The sequence below is a fragment of the Talpa europaea genome (genome assembly GCF_964194135.1).
Source record: "Talpa europaea genome assembly, chromosome: 4".
Lineage (NCBI taxonomy): Eukaryota > Metazoa > Chordata > Mammalia > Eulipotyphla > Talpidae > Talpa > Talpa europaea.
In genome coordinates this window covers 4,885,917-4,902,542 of record NC_140070.1, presented here as the reverse complement: position 1 = coordinate 4,902,542, position 16,626 = coordinate 4,885,917, and the positions used below count along the sequence as shown (strand labels likewise).

At 50.5% G+C, this 16,626-nt stretch overlaps 1 protein-coding gene across 1 annotated transcript in view; it reads right to left on the bottom strand.

Annotated features, from left to right (window-relative positions):
• The window catches only part of ENPP6 (ectonucleotide pyrophosphatase/phosphodiesterase 6), a gene marked incomplete at its 3' end in the record, with an annotated part of 74,589 nt that overhangs the window by 5,348 nt on the left and 52,615 nt on the right, over window positions 1-16,626 (bottom strand). Inside the window, exons 4-6 of the mRNA XM_084231228.1 lie at window positions 11,660-11,801; window positions 10,739-10,918; window positions 6,846-6,983 (exon numbers count right to left, since the gene is read on the bottom strand). Of these exons, the coding sequence (XP_084087354.1) occupies window positions 6,846-6,983; window positions 10,739-10,918; window positions 11,660-11,801 (460 nt within the window). The remainder of the gene's footprint in view (window positions 1-6,845; window positions 6,984-10,738; window positions 10,919-11,659; window positions 11,802-16,626) is intronic.

Here is a 16,626-nt window from a genome sequence, read left to right as displayed (position 1 = left end):
TCCCTCCTCGGGCCTCTTCCAGAGCCTTCTCAGCAGACTCCTGTCAGGAGTCTGCTTTGTGACCCCGCCAGGGAATTCCCGAACCTGATGGGGAAGTCATGAGGAGCCTCAAATTTGTAGCCAAGTCGAACACAGCGCTGGTAGCCAGAGGGCCCGAATTTGTGGCTGAGGCGTGAAGGGGGCAACCTCGTGGGACCACCGAGTCTGCCGCGTGTGGGGTGAGCCCGGGGGGGGGGCAGGAAGTCAGAGAACTGCGTTGGTGGTCACCCCCAAGAGCCGCTGGAAGCAGCTCTAACCGAGTCCCCATTTTCTACAAGGGCGCCCTCCCGCCCGACCCTTGGGAGCAGCTCCGTAAACACTCTGTCCCTCTCCTCCACTTAGTCAAACACTTGACGATGGCGTCCGTGTTCTTAGCGGGGCTGGTCACTCGCATTTCCTTTGGTCTCCATTCCAGACCTATCACTTCTTTCCTTCGGAGCGAATTCTTTCAGATTTCAAGACCCACTTGCAAGACAAAGGCCCAAGACAGCTGTGTGAGTCCTGAGGCGGCTGCCGCCAGCTGGACTCAGCCCCGGTCCTTCCCTGCAGACTAGCCGTTCATTCTGGGTGTTTCTGGCTCTGCCGGGCTTAACGGGATGCATGTTTCAGTGCAGGAGGCGGTGACTGGTGAGTGGAGATATCTAAGCCCTGCAATGTGTGTGACAGCAGGGCTCAGAGTCCTTCGTGCCCCCCGCCCAGTGGGGCCACAGTCACCAAGAGCCACATGCCGTCCACTCAACGGCACAGCCTGCCAGCAAGGAGCACAGTATTCACCCACTTTGTTGCCAGGAGCAAAGGCCCAGAGGTTAAGTGAGACTCATAAAGTCACACAGGTCTTGGAGGCAAGGCCGGGCTGGATACCCTGGGGGTCTGTCCTGTCTCCCTTTCCTTGTGTGTCTTTGGCCAATACACAGCCAGAGGTCACGGCTGTGCTCCTGCTGAGCCTGGACAGCAAGGTCATCACCTTATCACCAAGTGCTGGCGAGTCACACCATAAAGAGATTGGGGTGTTGATTTGGAGATAGGCTCTACCCCAGTTGGCTACTTTTGAGTTGCATGGTCCCTGGCAAGTTTCCTAACCGCTTTGAGCTACTTAATTCCTGCCTCTCGGAGTTCTTGAGGGATGCAGGACTGTGTGCCCAGGGCTGACACACAAGGGCTGCTCAACACATGGCCGGGTCCACTCCCACCGATGTCCAGGGTGCCCCAGCCAGCAGACATGGTCACAGGGAGTCTCCTGTGCTCCCTCGACTGCCACTGCACCTTGCACCCCGATCACACCCCACCCCAGTGCTCCCTGACACTGCTGCTTCCAGAAGGTGCTGCATCCCCCTCCCCCCAGTTTCCTGGACTCCCATCACCCCTCAACCCCTCTCCAGCCATAGCTTGTATTTTTCCATAGAGCTGTTTGCATCTGTAACGTGTTATCCTTCTTTGCTCTGTATCCACCTCTGGTGACGGCCACGACACATCCCAATATAGCTGCATCAGTTACTTGAATGTGTTGCTTCCCCTCGCGCCGTCTACAAGCCAGCGATTCCTGAAGCGCCAGGTAGAACATCTTGTTATGAAGACTTTACAAACCTGAGAACACGTGTCCCATGACACAGGGACAGGTGAAAGGCGAGGGAGGCTCACGGCTGACAGCCAGCGGGCCGCAGGCCCTGGAGCTAGCTGGGGCCGTCTGATGGCAGGTAAACCCACCGGCTTTTATGAAAAGGACAGTGGCTCCAGCGAAACAACTGTTCTGGTGCATTTGAAAAAGGGGGAATGAACAGGCTGCTTGTGCGCAGCGCCAGCTGTTGTGTGTGTCCGTGCTGGAGCGGGTCACGGTGCGGATGCACAACCCACGGAACTTAAAATGGCGCACGGTCTCCTGGCCCTTCTATTTCCCAGTGGCTGTCACTGTCTTCCTTCCTACCGACGTGATCCTCCCTGAAGAGGAAGATCCTCTCTTTGGCCCATAACCCTTCCCTTCAACCACTGTGCGCATAATCCTTCTGGGCCAGTGTCCCCCCTCCTCCTTCTCTCGGGGAGGCGTCACGCCAGCTCCCAGGGCGAGGGGACACAGATGAAGCGCAGGCTCTGTGAGCTGCTGTCTGCTCATTTCACCTTCACTGAGAGCCGCTAGTGCAACCAAACGACTCCTGGTAGCCAACATTATGTGCATCATTTCTCCACTCAGTTCATATATAATTCTGTCATCAACATTAATTTGGGGGGTGATTCATGTTGGAGAGAAATGTAAGTGTGTCCTTAAAATCAACAGAACGATACTTGCAGAAAATACACACATAAATAAAGAAAAAATACGTGAGCCATTGCCAAGGGGTGCGAGGGGCCTACTAAAGCAGGCCTCTACTGTATCCTCCGAGGGCATGGCTATGATGGACCTCCGTGGGCCCCCCGAAAAGCCAATAAACTTCTGACATCATCTCAGGCTGGAGAAGGCACCCAGTCATGTCTGAGGCTGGGGTGGCTTCAATTAAAACTGCGGAGGTGACGACAGTGCGGCTGGCGCTGGTGGTTTGGCTGCCAGAGTTAAGGCGGGTTGAGCTGTGGCTCCTATTACGGATCATGGCTCCTCAGATTTTGTGGCAATGCTCCTCCAAATTCTCCTCCAAGGAGCCTTTCTGCTGGCATGTGTCCTGGGAGCCCTGGGGGTGGTGGTTGTGAACCTCAGATGTGTGTTCGCCACCAGCCACTGCAGAGAGACGCGGGCTCCTGGCCTCTCTTTTAGAAGGCCGCCTCGCTCTCCAACAGGATTTAATTGCTCAGGCCGCAGGTCCTGGTCTGACCCTGGGAAGCCCCTGGCCACACGGTCTAACCCTTGAAAAGGAAAATGCCAGAGAGATGTTTTGGTGTGGAGGTGTGCTGGAGGAGCGCCCTCCATGAATGGGGTTTCCTTATTTTCCTTTTCCAGATTTGCATTTTCTGAAGTTTGCCAGGGGTGAGGTGGCTAAGGTTGTGCTTGCTGACAGCCACGCAAGTGGCCCTAATTACCGCCGGAGAGCAGGCTGCCTCCAGCACGCAACATCCCACTTTCTGAAGCTGGCCAGTGGCTCTGGAGCAGCCACAACAGCTCAGCCATGTTTTCCAGATTGTCTTGATTTCCCCAAATATTTAGGTTCTGGGCGGCCTAAGTGCCATTCAACCACAGGCCTTAGAATGGAGCCTGGCATTTCATGGCCTTTGCTGGTTTTCTAAATAGGTCTTTTCAACTGAGGAAAATATAGGCCTCCCTTAGAAGCTTGCATGTAAATCTGTTGCATTTCTCTAAACTCAGATAGGAGTTTGGAAGATTAACCAGGAAACACTGTGATTCACTGTCCCTCGCCAGGGCGTGACTTTCCCCCCGCTGGAGCATGGTGGCAGGCGGTGTACATGGTCCAGGAGAGGACCCAGACTGTGTGCACTCTGGACTCCACTGTGGGGAGGTCAAGCAGGAGACTGCCTTGCATGGCTTCAACTCCTTTACTCCATGAAAACTCTTCTGGGGCTACTAAACTTCAGCCAAATGCCTGATTAACATACCTTTCAGTCAATATACTCACTATTTTACAAGCCTACAGAGTGATCAACCTATGATAAGTAACCAAGAATCAACTCTCTATTTATGAATTCATTCAGTCACAAATGGGAACCAAGCGATATCCAATTGTGGACCTCAATTTCTCAGGCCTGGACAATTCCACTGGAGCTGCCATGGACCAGGTTTCACGGAGGAAAACAAAGGTCAAGATGCCACAGACCTGCCCTCAAGGAGCTTGTACTCCAGGCAGAGAAAGCACAAAAGCAGACAAACAAATATGGCAGCAAGGAAATGATTCAGGTTTTTATGAGGATTCGAAGATGGTGGCAGTTGGGAGTTGGGTGTTTCATGGACAAGATGGCATTTGAGTTGGGTGTAAATGACAGGTGGGGCTTGTGGAGGAGACTGTATTCTGGGGATACTGCTCTTTATTGGGCTCTCTGGTGTTTGCAGCCCCGCTGAGTTCCGGACCCTGTGGAGGCAGGAGAACGTGGAGCTTGTAGGGACAGCAGTTACTCCTTCCCACCCACTTCAGTCCCAGCACTTCACGCTCACCTTGGAACATTCATTTTCACAATTGTGATAATTTTGGCTCACGTATGTGCAAATCACTCATGTTGACAGAAGGAAAAGGGAGGGCTGGAGGTTCAGAAGAGCAAGAGCAGCAGAGTGAGCGGCTGGCCACTAGAGCAAGAAGAGCATTCATGGCCGTCACGTAAGAGCCTGTTTCTGCTCATGGGCAAGAGCTGGGACTCGTCTCTGGGCCCCTCAGGAATCAGTAGTGTGAGTTTCAAACATGAAACCAGAGATGTATGGGACCTTGTGGTGGAAGACCCGGAGGTTCTTTGTGGAACTGGACCTCTGGGGGCTTCCTGGCCACCTTAGGTTCCAATTCTAGCTGTCATTGCTTTGGAACCTTCAGGAAGGCATTTAACAGTGGGCAGCCAGAATGGGGGTAATGCCATCCACAATGCATGATCATACTTTCCCCTTTGTCTTGGCCACTAGGAAGCTCAGAACCAACTCTGTGTTCCCTTTGATGCTGCAGGATGTTTTTCTCAGGACTACTGATATCTGCACCGTGGGGGCCCTGAGGAATCAAGAGTAATGGGGTGGGGGGACTTAATATAGATTGCTGTTGTCACTAGGGTTGCCCAAAAGTTTAAGATATTTGTCTTGATAGAATTATTATCAGCAAGAGGTAAAATAATGTTATGTTCACATCACTGCGATTTTGGGAGAGGAATCACTCTAAATTGTCCGCTGATCCAGGCGGGATAAATGGAGATGAGCTTACAGCGCCCATTGCGACTACTCAGAGCTGTGCACGCTGGCTGTCTCTCTGCTCAGAGAGTTCACACTCATCTTTCAGAACTAACTAAATTTTCGACACCTTATTTATATCCTCTGATTTCTTTCTTTTTTAAAAAAAGTTCTCCGCTTCAAGAGTTCTTAAAATGACTTCAAATCTCCTTTTTGAAAGAATAGCGTATTTTGAAAATGCTGTTCAAGTAACTGTCCATAGTTATATTCTTCCTTGTCGTTCTGCGGCTTCTCCCTCCTTCTTAAGCCAGGCAAAGACATACCGGGGAGCCTTTGCTAATTGACTTAGTTCTGATTTACTCCAACACAGATTAAATACGTGTGTGATACATGAAAAATCACACGCTATAATGTAATGTGATACGATGTGACATAATATAATTTAGAATAGACACTGTATCTCAGACACCACATCGTATTCCACATAGTGGGAATTAACATATGGCTTCCCCTTCGGAACACCCTGGAACCTGCCAGTTTCCTGCAGGGGAGGTGGGACTCGGCCCCTCAGCAGAGGAGGAGGTAGATGCTGGGCGGTTGGGGGAGGCTGCTACGGAGGCAGAGCTGGGGCCGGTGGAGGCCCAACCAGCCTGGTCACTGGCGGCGGCCAGTCGGGATGCTGCAGCTGGTGGTGTTGGTCTTTGCTTTCCTCTTTCCTCCTTTTCTCTCATGGTCTAAGTTGCAGACACCTTGTCTGCCTAACTCCCAGCTTTTGTCTTGACTGAGGCCCCCTGCACTGCATTTAGGCTGGTTTCAGGTCTGAAGTGGGTCCTAGGCGGGAATCCACCAACCACACTGACTGAGGAGCTGACTGAGGAGACCGAAGAGGGTGTGTGCCAGTGCATTCTGGACAGACGTGGATCACGGCGCAGTTAAAGAAGCTTAAACTGTTTTAAGGGCTTCTCACTTACAGGGATTTCTTCCAAGTCCCTGCACCTAATTTTATATATTTATAAATCATAATGACGTATTATTTTCTTAAAGAAAGAGCTCCTTCTCTAAATTTTATAATCATCAGAATTCCACAAAACATTCCCCTGCCTCTGATTCTGGGATACCTATTTTGCTCCCTAATAAAAGTAGGGGCTCTCCAAGAAGCAGCCACGTCCTTCCTTCCTGCTCTGGGATGACATGAGGGGATGTGATGCCTGGGGTCGCAGCAGCCTTATTGTGACCCTGAGGTCTGGCAGGTTGGATAATGCTTTAGATCTTATGCTTTGTTGGTTTCCACCAACGACTCTCATGTGCCAACACCTGCCATCTTTCACCCGATCTATGTGCAGCCTACCTTCAAGCTCATATCTGCAGTAACCCATGCCCTCTCCAGGAACCGAATGCCAACAGCATGTAACAGATTTCCCTGTGTGGCGGGGGTCTTCTCACACCGGCTGGCTCACCACCAGGAGCTGGTAGAGAGCCTGGTGAACTGGGAGGAGGCAGGCCAGGAGGAGGCTGCTGCAGGCACTCAGGCATGAGGCAATTAGGGTTTGGACCCAAAATACAAAATAATTTGCTCTGTAAAATCAGGTTGGCAAGCCAGGGACCTGGATCTATGGAGTTTTGTTTGCCAAACATTTCTCTTAAAGGTGAAAGCAAAACCGAGCCTCCCCTTGCTTTTCATTGCCCTAAAGCAATTGCTTGGGTTCACAGTAATTGTTCCACTTTAAACTGAATAGGTTACATTGTAAGCCTGAGTAATTGAGTTAAGGCCGTTTGTTAAAATACAGCAAGTCTGGAGCCCTGAAGTCTAACCGAGATGCTGGTCTATAGTTTGTGTCTAGAAAGTCACCTGACCGAGATTTTTCATTCTCTCAGAAGGAAATCATGAAATGAATGATGTTTATGTGAAAACAAAATCTTTTCAGGGTAAATCAATACTAACTATTACTTCTCTTTAGACTGTTTGACAGAATTTGCATCATGAATGAATTGTCATATATTTGATAATTACCTCAGTTATGAACCATCCTTCATCTGCTACTAAGGTCAGAGGAGAGACAAATTTGCCTTTCTTGTAATAGAACCTGCTTGGTATGGTGTCTTTCTCGTAGACAGTCATGTGTTCCACTGAACTCAGTTTGCTATAGATCTGCAAAGAAAACCAAAAATATCAAGCCTGAGCACCTGAACCTCCCATATGTTATAATGCAATGTCATTTCAATTTCAAAAAAGAAAACAGGGATGTGTTTTTCTTAAGTACATGTGAATATTTATTAGACTTTATAAGATCAAAGAAAGAAATTACCAAACCCCCTGATAGATTTAACTACATGAAAATAACATGTAGTTGAATGTCTCTGTATGTCTCAGAGAACATTGGGCTTTACCTAGTAGGGCTGAAGCTCCACATACCCTGTGACCTCACCAGTTAACCCTGGAAACATAGTGAACCCCTCGTACATGTACCTCTGTAGACACATGGCTGGAAAGACACTGTGCACTAGAGCAGCCCACCTCCCCAGTAGCAGTGGATAGAAAAATGAATCACAATGGGCTTCTAGGCGGAACACTATGTAGCAGAGAAGAGAGATAAATTGTAGTTCGAAGGAATACCTGGAAGAATCCCTGGGCTCTCAGATTTCTTTTTAAAATGCATGTCGTAGTGGAATACAAACAATAATATTCTCATTACATAAAGTGCTAATGAAAACAAAACTAAGGAATGTATATGGTCAAACTATAAGAGAATTATCAAAATAAAAACTCAAAATTTAGGGCAGTGGTTACCTCTGAGAGGGAAGTTTCCAGGTGGGGGCATCTGGAAGGACACAGGAGATACCACAGGTGGGGTGATGTCCTATTCTTAAACTTTCAGTGAATATAAGGTATCCCTTGTAACACTACACTTTACACCTTATACAGATTTCATAATAGATTTTTGGTATCGGGCCTCTCCTGGTGGCGCAGTGGTTGAGCGCTGGGATACAAAGCTGCCCGCAGCCTCTGTAGCACCGGTTCTATAGCCGGCCACCGGCGAGGGTCCTACATGGAGTGACAGAACTCTCCTGCTGCGCCCGCTGCTCCCCTCAGCAGTGTACTTCGTCAGTCTGCCTGTTCTGCTCGCTGCTCTGGCTCTGGTGAACCCTCTCACCCTTCCGCGCTTCTGACTGTACCCAGTGTTTGTATAAATAAATAAATAAATCTTTAAAAAATAGACTTTTGGTATCTACTCAATCATTAAAGAACAAGATATAAAGATGTATTTATGTCAAACATAATAGGATAAAATTAACAGGCAAATGAGTCAATCTGCCTAATGTTCATTACCACCAGGTTCAAAGAAAGAAAATTGTTCTTTGACTTGACCTAGAGCACATCCACCTACGCTTGAATCTTAAATGTACTTGTAACTGTTTGCATTAATTACACTGCTAATTTCTTGCTGAGGATGTAAACTTTGTACATATTTCCAATATTTAGCAGCAGCTTACATGCTTATGGCTAAAATGAAAACCAACTGGCTAATGTTGACTTGTTGGTCGTTAGCCAAATCAGGCTTATTTTCCTAGGTAGAATGGAATATAAAAATTGAGCTTATCGGTGCGACACTGAAAAATAATTAGCATTTAAGCTATTTGGTGGAGGTTTCAGAAGGTGCGTGAGTTTGGTCGCCCATTTAAGAAAATCCATAGTTCCTGAGGAAAGCCGGTGCATTTGCAGATTTTGAGTAAGTGAAGAATCTGGTGGCACAGAACAGGACTCACACATCCTTGTGTCCGTCACATGACAAAGTGTCACCCAAACACAGCCCCCACGTTGGACTAATCTGCCAACTGCTCGAGGCAGCTTGCAAGCGCCTGACTTAAACATCGTGTTGGAGGATCTCTCAACTCCTCCGCATTCTGGAGACAGCGTGTCCCTAAGAGCCAAGCTGGAGACATGACGCTCTTGCTTGCCAGGAAAACAGCGCTTCTTTGCAAGAAGGCACTTACGGAAGGACCTGCCAATATGTGAAGTATTCTCCCTGATCCATATTTAGGGAGTCCATGGGGACGCTGTGAAAACACGTTCAGCACCTCCATTTCCTGACCATGGGGCCTGAGGAAAAAGGGGGCCTCCAAGCTGCGGATGGAGTAAGGCTGGGCAGGTGCAGCGTGTTGGCCATGGTCAACCCAGGACAGAGAGATCTTAGATGCATAAATGAGAGAGGGCCGGGTGGAGAGGAAGGTCTCGCTCTCTCTGGGCCAAAGGTCTCGCCCTTTTCATCTCTCTTGCTCACCCTGGCCTGCTGGTGCTCCATACACACCAATAAGGAGGGTGGGTGGAGGAGGCCTATTCCCACCACGCTTGGGGTTGGCACCTCCACAGATGATTTCTTATAACAGGTACCTGTAATTTCTTGTCAACTCAGGGTACTGAGTTTCTGCAGGGCAGTGGCTGTGGGAGCCGAGTGGGGACCCCACATCACCCTCTTGGGACAGCGCCCTTCCATGGTGATCAGCACACAGCAGACAGGTACATTGCGCTGGCAGTGAGACCAGCAGCTTCCACGTGCCTGGCAGCAGCCCAGGGGGTTGCGTGTGATGGCATCTCTGCCAGCAAGGACAGAGAAGGAGCAGAAGGGCCAGGGGACGGGGCTACCTGGTTACTACATGATGAGGGAGCTGGGATTTGTTTGTTTGTTATTAATGAAGTTCCATTGTTTCACATTCTTGTGAATATCTTGACAGCAAAGGATTTCTCGCCTTAGGGGTGGTCACTGTAGTGCCCCAGCACCCAAGCACCCACAGTCTGTTTTCAAGGGTTGGTTTTAAAGTCTTTCTTTGTTTGACCCTTTGTCTGGTTTCTCCATATTCCACATATAAGTGACACGTATGTGTGATATTGTCACTATATTCCACATATAAGTGATAAATCCAGGATGTATCTCTCTCCTTCTGGCTTCTTTCACATCATCCCTTCCAGAGCTGGGATTGGAACCCAAGCGTGCGGCTCCTGAGATAAGGACTTCAGTCATTATGCACAGGGCCTCAGTCTGTGCTCGCCTGTTCACTCTGGCTTCAGTTCTCTGATGAAACTAGATCAGGCTGGCAGCTTTTGGGGCGAGGAAAAGATGGGGGCATGTGGTGGTGATGGACGGTGGCCAGGAGCTGGTGGTGGCCTGGTGTGATCTACACAGCTGCTGAGAGAGAAGCTGACACCTGAAACCTACCCAGTGCTGTAAAGGAATGTTACCTCAGTAAAAGGGAAGAGAAAGAAAGAGCATTGCAGGTGAGCATCCAGTATTCCCAGATTGCCCTAGAAGTGCTGCATTTTGGTCAATAATTAAAAAAAAACAAACAAGCAGGGCCTCCCTGGTGGCGCAAGGGGTTAAGATCAAACCTATGAAGCTGTCCGCAGCCTCTGCAGCAAGAGCTCAATCCTCGGCCAGGGAGCTAACCACATGGCACAGCAGACCTCTTCTGACTCCCCCGCTGCTCTCCTCAGCAGTGTATTCCAGTCAGTGTTCCTGTTTGGCTCCCTACTCTGTCTCTGGTGAATCCTCTCACCCCCTGCACCTCTGGCCTGTACCCCAGCTCTTGTATGCATAAATAAATCTTTTTAAAAAATCTAAAAAACCTATTAAGGATGAAAGGTATAACATGCTAAATCCTGCATATCTTTGACCTCATTTAAATTCCACTAAAATCCAATGACCGCCCATTTTCCATGCCCACCAGAGGATGAACCACATGGCTGAGGGCAGACGAGTCCACTGCCTCTGGACTTGGAGCTCTGAATGTCAGTATTCAAGTTCCAGAACAAGCTAAAGCACAAAGTGGGGGTGAATGTGGACGGACGGAGAACCCCGCCTGCCCCGTGCCCTTCCAGCCACCCTTCAATCCCATCATGGCGCCTCTTGCCTCAGAGTGTTTCCCGGGTGCAGGCCACAGGCTCACAACTGGGCCTCGGTCCTTCACTTGCAGCAGGTCACTCAGGCTGATGTACTTGTTCAGCTCAATTACTTTGTCCATCCAGAAAATGTCAGTCATTCCATGGTCTGAGAAGATGATGACGTTGAGGTCGTCCTGCAGCTCACGCTCCTGTGGGCAGACAGAAGTCAAAATGGTGCCAATGGAGAGACGCGCTTGCACCAGGAGTCTTGGAGAGGGGTGACAGGCTGCGAGCTCTGGGAGGCAGAATGCGGTCTCCACTCTGAATGGAGTTGCCTGCCATTCTGCCCTGATGAGACACAGCTCAGGAGCACCACAGCTCAGGAGCACCACAGCAACACTTGGGGTGGAGGAGCAGGGAGGAGAGAAGACTCCTGCGCCAGTTGTGCTGGAAATCATACCTATGGGCTCACAGCTAGGACGGTTCCCTCTCTGTCTTCAAGTTTGAGACACACTTGTGTGGTAACGTGGCAGTGATCACTCATATGCTTAACAGATGTGAAAAATAAAGCACTGGAAAATTTAAAGTAAGAAGAACTTGCATAAGATCATTCCCTAATGTCATTAAAGTGTGGCAGGCTCAGGGACCAAACCTCAGTCTGGCTCCTGGGCCAAGCTGCTTACAGAATTAGCACGTTTGGTAAAGGATGGAGCCCTCTTTGCAGAAAATTCAGGCTTAACGATACAGACCTCCGTCATGTCAACCCCACCGGCCTGGATGTGGAAAAAAAAAAAAGGGTCTTTTGGTTCCTGAAGAAAATAGACCCCAAAGCCTTCCACTGGCCTGGTCACTATCAACAGCAGGAAGGAAGCCGTGGAAGGGGTGACAGGCAAGAAGCAGAGAGTGGCAGGAAAGATGGCGAACATGTTTTAGATGCGTGCTTAGCTCACCCGGATCCACGCGGTCATGTACTTCAGGACGGTGTCCACAGCCTTCAGGGCGTCTTTCCTCTGGGGTGACGAAGGGCCATAGTGATGACCTTCCACGTCGATGCGCTCGTGGTAGATGGCTGCCAGGTCAGCCCGGCCACTCCTGGGGCGGGCAAGGGAGAGAGGCAGGGTTGACACAGTCCCTGCCCTCCCCAGCGCGCTCCCCTCTCAGCCAGTCCTCGGGGAAGGCATCAGCACCCCCGAGCCAAGCTGACGCCCTAAATGAAATAAGGCACATCTTCAAGGGAGAGAAGGTAAAGAGCACCAAGGCTGGACGCGACGCGGCGGAGAGCATGCGATGTGTCCCTTCCTCACCTCACCCCACAGCTCTGTTCGCCCTGGCCAGGGAGCTGGCAGGTGTGCTGAGGAGCAGGCGCCAGTTCTCATAGCGCCGCCCTCGCCGCCCGCGGCCGTTGGAGATCAGAAAAGCAAGATGCGGTCCCTTACACCAGGGCTGTTGGACTCACGCTACTTGATTTTGGCAAGTCTCTAAATAAAGCACTAGGCTGGGTGTTGAACTGCCTGGCGAGAATAAGTACGAGCTTCACTCTGTGGACAACCTGGCGTGATACCTGCTGACACTCCTGGGACCTTGTTCTAGGGGGACACACGGGGTGTGCTCCAGGGTGTGAATTCCAGTGGTGACTGCACTTCTGTGGACCCCAGGAAGACCCCTGTTCTGGCAAATCTCCCGCTCTTGGCCAGAGTGATGATGGTAAAAACCCACTTATTTAACCCTGGATGCTGGGCTGAGAGTGACCGGAACTAGTGGCATCACTTGGAGAAAGAGGCTTATGGAGGCAGGGAGCGAGGATGTTACTGCAATAATCTCCCCGCCTTCCCTGGGTGCGTCCACCCCAACCCCCCTCTTCCGCTCTAGCTTTGCCTATGACCTCCCTGCAAGACACCCAGACAGAACAAACATCATGATGATGATGATGTGGTGGTGGTCGTGCCCTGAGGCTCAGCGGGTGGCCCTCCTGGCCCACAGCACGCCAGATTCATTTCTGGGATAGGATTTCTTGCCCTGCACTGTACTGTCCATTTCGATGTCCTCCGGCTCTGCCTTGTAAGATCACTTGACCCTTGGGGGGTTCGCCCTCTCCTGGCTCTCAGCTGGAGCGCAGGCTTTGGTGAGGCGCTCTGTGCCTGCCGCAGACTGGGGACTATTAGCAAGTGCTCAGTCAACAATAGTTACCCTGCGTCAGGCACCACGCTGAGGCCTTCTCCTATATTATCTTATTTAACCCGCACAGCAGCCCTGTTTGGCAGGAGCACAGGAGCTGAGCAGGCAGCTAATGCAGCTGCTGGCATCACTCAGCAAGTGGGAGGCGGAGCCAAGACCCAAACCCAGGTTGGCGCCTCCAACGTCCTGAGCACGACCCCGAACCTCCGAGAGAGCTCATGGGCCAAGTCCCCGGAATGGCATTCTCAGCCCACCTGCTCTTGCTGCAGTGGTTCCTTGAAGGATCCTCCACCCCCAGGAAGCCCGGTAGAACAAGGTGTACCAATATGGTAAAGAGCCTTCACAAAACTCAGATTAGCTTCATATTGTGCTAATTCACACAATATGTGACATGTGAGCACTTCCAGGGTGGGGTTTGTATGTGGGGAAAAATCCACAAACAAGGTTTCCCATGATGTCGAGGTTGAGGTCCTACATCGTAGACGCCTCACCTGAACACAGCAGACACTAGCCTGGCTTCATTAGGCTGCTCGCCATATTGGCAAGGCACGGTGCCCTGTGGTCAGATGCCAGTTAAGCACCACAGATGGACCTGATGGCTTTGTGTCAGGAAGCTGTCAACCCAAACACCAGGAACAGTAGATTCGGGGTGTTTGCAATTCAGGGATTTATGCACGTGCGTTTTGTGAAAGGTTTCTATGCCGGCATTTCAGGGATTCTTTAGGGACTTGTGTCTTCAAGGGCTGAGAGCTCTTGCCTGTTTGGAGTTTAGCTGACAACTTCTTCGTGGCCAGCTGTTTTCCACATGGGTCTGGTCTCCCTCACAAGGCAGCTCATTTATAATGGAGTGGTTGAGCGAGGAGCGATGGTGGAAATGCCTGCAGCTGTTATTGGTCATTTATAGCTTTAAGGCGCAGGAATCAAGCCAGAAGGTCCTGTGGCCATTCACGCAGTTGAGTGAGAGTGCAAGGGGCCCCCAGCTGAGGGATTTAGGGACACCCAGTTACCCTTAGGTAACCCGAATCACCCTAGGATTCTTAGAGAAGAATTAGGGAGAGATGGAGGTCATTTAAAGGGTGGTTGAAATTGTTAATTGTTAAGAAAAATGACACAACACTTAGAAATAAGACCAAAAAATAATTGCCTTTTTCCACTGTCGCGTCGAGCAACGTTGACTACGCCTGCTGTTGTCACCAGATTGAACTATTGATTAAAGCCCAAACTCTGTAAGGGTAACTGTTAATGTGTAGGAAACTGATCAGATGAAAATGATTTTTGTCTGCTGGAGAGAGCAGTTGCAGAGGTTATGGTTTGATTATCTTCTAAATCACCAAGCTTTTCGTCATCAAACACTAATCATATCCAATCACTCACCATCCTTCTAGAGATTTCTTATATTTTTCTTTGAGCCTGCCTTATCCTCTCCTGAGTCCCTCGGTAATAAATTAATTTGGACTTTGGCACAATCCTCATATATATCCGTAATGTGCACATGACAAAGTTTTATTTTAGCAGCATTCTTTGACAGGGCATGCAAATTAGACAAATCTGGGTTCCAGTTCTGGCTTCTCTTCTTACTAACCTGAGTGTCTGGAATGAACAGCAGAAATATCTCTAAGCCCCAGTTTCTCCGCCTGAAGCACCACACCTGCCCCGAGCAAACCGATGTTTGTAAAGTGCTTGGTGCACAGTGAATGGGAAGCAAAGGGAAAGAAACATTTTCCATTTCCCATTTACTTCCAGACGTCCCAAAAGGCTCTTCCCTCTGTGCCAAGCAGAGAGGAGAACCCATCTGTGCCAGCCTGCATTGTCGCTCCTTCTTTCTCTGAGTCCCCAGGGAGGAGGGACAGTGCCCCGCACGGGGGCCCGCTGTCTCGTGGCCTGTGGAAGGAACATAACCCATCGAGGCCTTGATTAGCCCCAGCAGCACTGAGGTTCTGGATCTTGAAAGAATTCCTTGGGAGCTGTTTTCTGAGCCTTGCAACCAAAGTGCAATGGTTAAATTGTTCTCAGACCCTAGAGCACAAAAGGAAAAAAAAAAAAAAACACCTAAAGTTTTGTGTGTGCTTTCACAAACACAGAGCCCACGGGCTTAGCAATGGTGCGGCCTAAGCAGAAGCAACTCATCCTGAGCTGAGTCCCAGGCTGACTGGGTTGGGAGACGCCAGTGCACAGGGAAGGGGCTACATGAAGAGAAATTCACACGTCTCTTCATGCCTCCCCATGTATGAACGGCCCGTAACCAGCCAAGTCCACATTTCCTTGCCCTCAGCCCACTTGTTAGCCAATGAAATTAAATTCCTTTGTTCTTAACCCCAGGGCCCAAGCCTACATAGCCTTATTCCCTTTCTTAACCAGGGAGACACATTGGAGGTTTTGTGCAGCCTCCTTTAATTTGCATGAAAGCTTTTTTCTTTTCTCAACACCCGTGTCACAGTAAAGGACCACACGCATTGCAGGCAGCCGTCGCCCAGCGCGCCCGCAGCAGGACACAGGACAGCAGGACAGACGACAGCAGGACACAGGACAGCAGCCCTGTCCGTCTTTCCTGCGCCCAGTGGTTCCAGGCCAAGCCCTGTATGCGGCTGCGCCAGCTGGCCTGCACACTGAGCGGGCTCCCTCTGCCCACTGTGGCTGCGAGCTGCACCCCTGTTCCCCAGGTGAGTTCCCCAAGTTCTTTTGGCTCTCGTGCCAGACACCTTTCCTGCCCGCTGAGGTGTGATTATCCTACAAACAGAACACAAGCTGACTTCTTTGGCAGGTGAGTGGGATGTAGCAGGAGGGGTCTGCTCACGTGGAGTCAGGGCTCCACCTGCTGAGCCACAGGAGTTGCCATTCCACCTCAGCCCGGCGAGCCCCAGGCCCAGGTGGAGAGAGTTGCAGAGAAGCCACCCTCATCCTCTCCTTGACTCCAGCTCTAGAGGGCTGAGCGTGTGTGGGGGTGGGCATAGGTTGGTTGAAGAAGGGGCTTCCTCCTCTTTCAGAGGGGCCAGCGCTGACCTGGGATTCTTGCGGCCTAGTGTTCCAGGCTCCTGTACCTGTGACTTGCCGGTGGGAGACAGCGAGAAACCACTCACCTGTCCAGGTAAGATGAATGTGGAACTGATTACACCCTGGGGCATCGGTATTTGTGTGACGGCTGTGTTCCGAATGCCCACCGAGCGATGGCCACACCTGGAGGGGTGGCTTGCGTTGGTGTGTTGGCAACAGCCTTGCATGGGCATGGAGCTACACCCGAGCTCCAGCCTAGCACATCCGCTGCGTGCCCCGTGCCCCGTGCCATTCTGCTTCACTCGCGCACGCGAGGCTGGAACACAATATCCTAATGCGTCGTGTGTGTGACTTTCTAGCATTTACAGGCATGAAAAGGAAGCAGGAGGCAGGGGCCCGCCTCACACATGATTTACAAACCATGTGTTAAAGAATATTTATATCAAGTTTCCTTCCTCCAGACCCTGACCTAGCCTCCTCCCTCCCCAGAAAAATAATCTAAACTGAAAAATCTGTTACTTCTCCGTTTTTAGGTGTTTAGACCTATTTTCTCTCCAATCTGTTCACCAGAACCTGAACCTACGTGTGTCCTGAAGGCCCTCCTTGGTGGGTTCTCATGGAAGCGGGAGCATTCTAAGAATCAGCAAAGACAGGAGTGTTGGCCAGTTTTGCAGCTCTGTGGGGGTGATGGCTGCACCCATGATGCTTGGGGTGGGGTTCGTAAGTGGTCAGTCTCTGTGGTTAGTGGTAG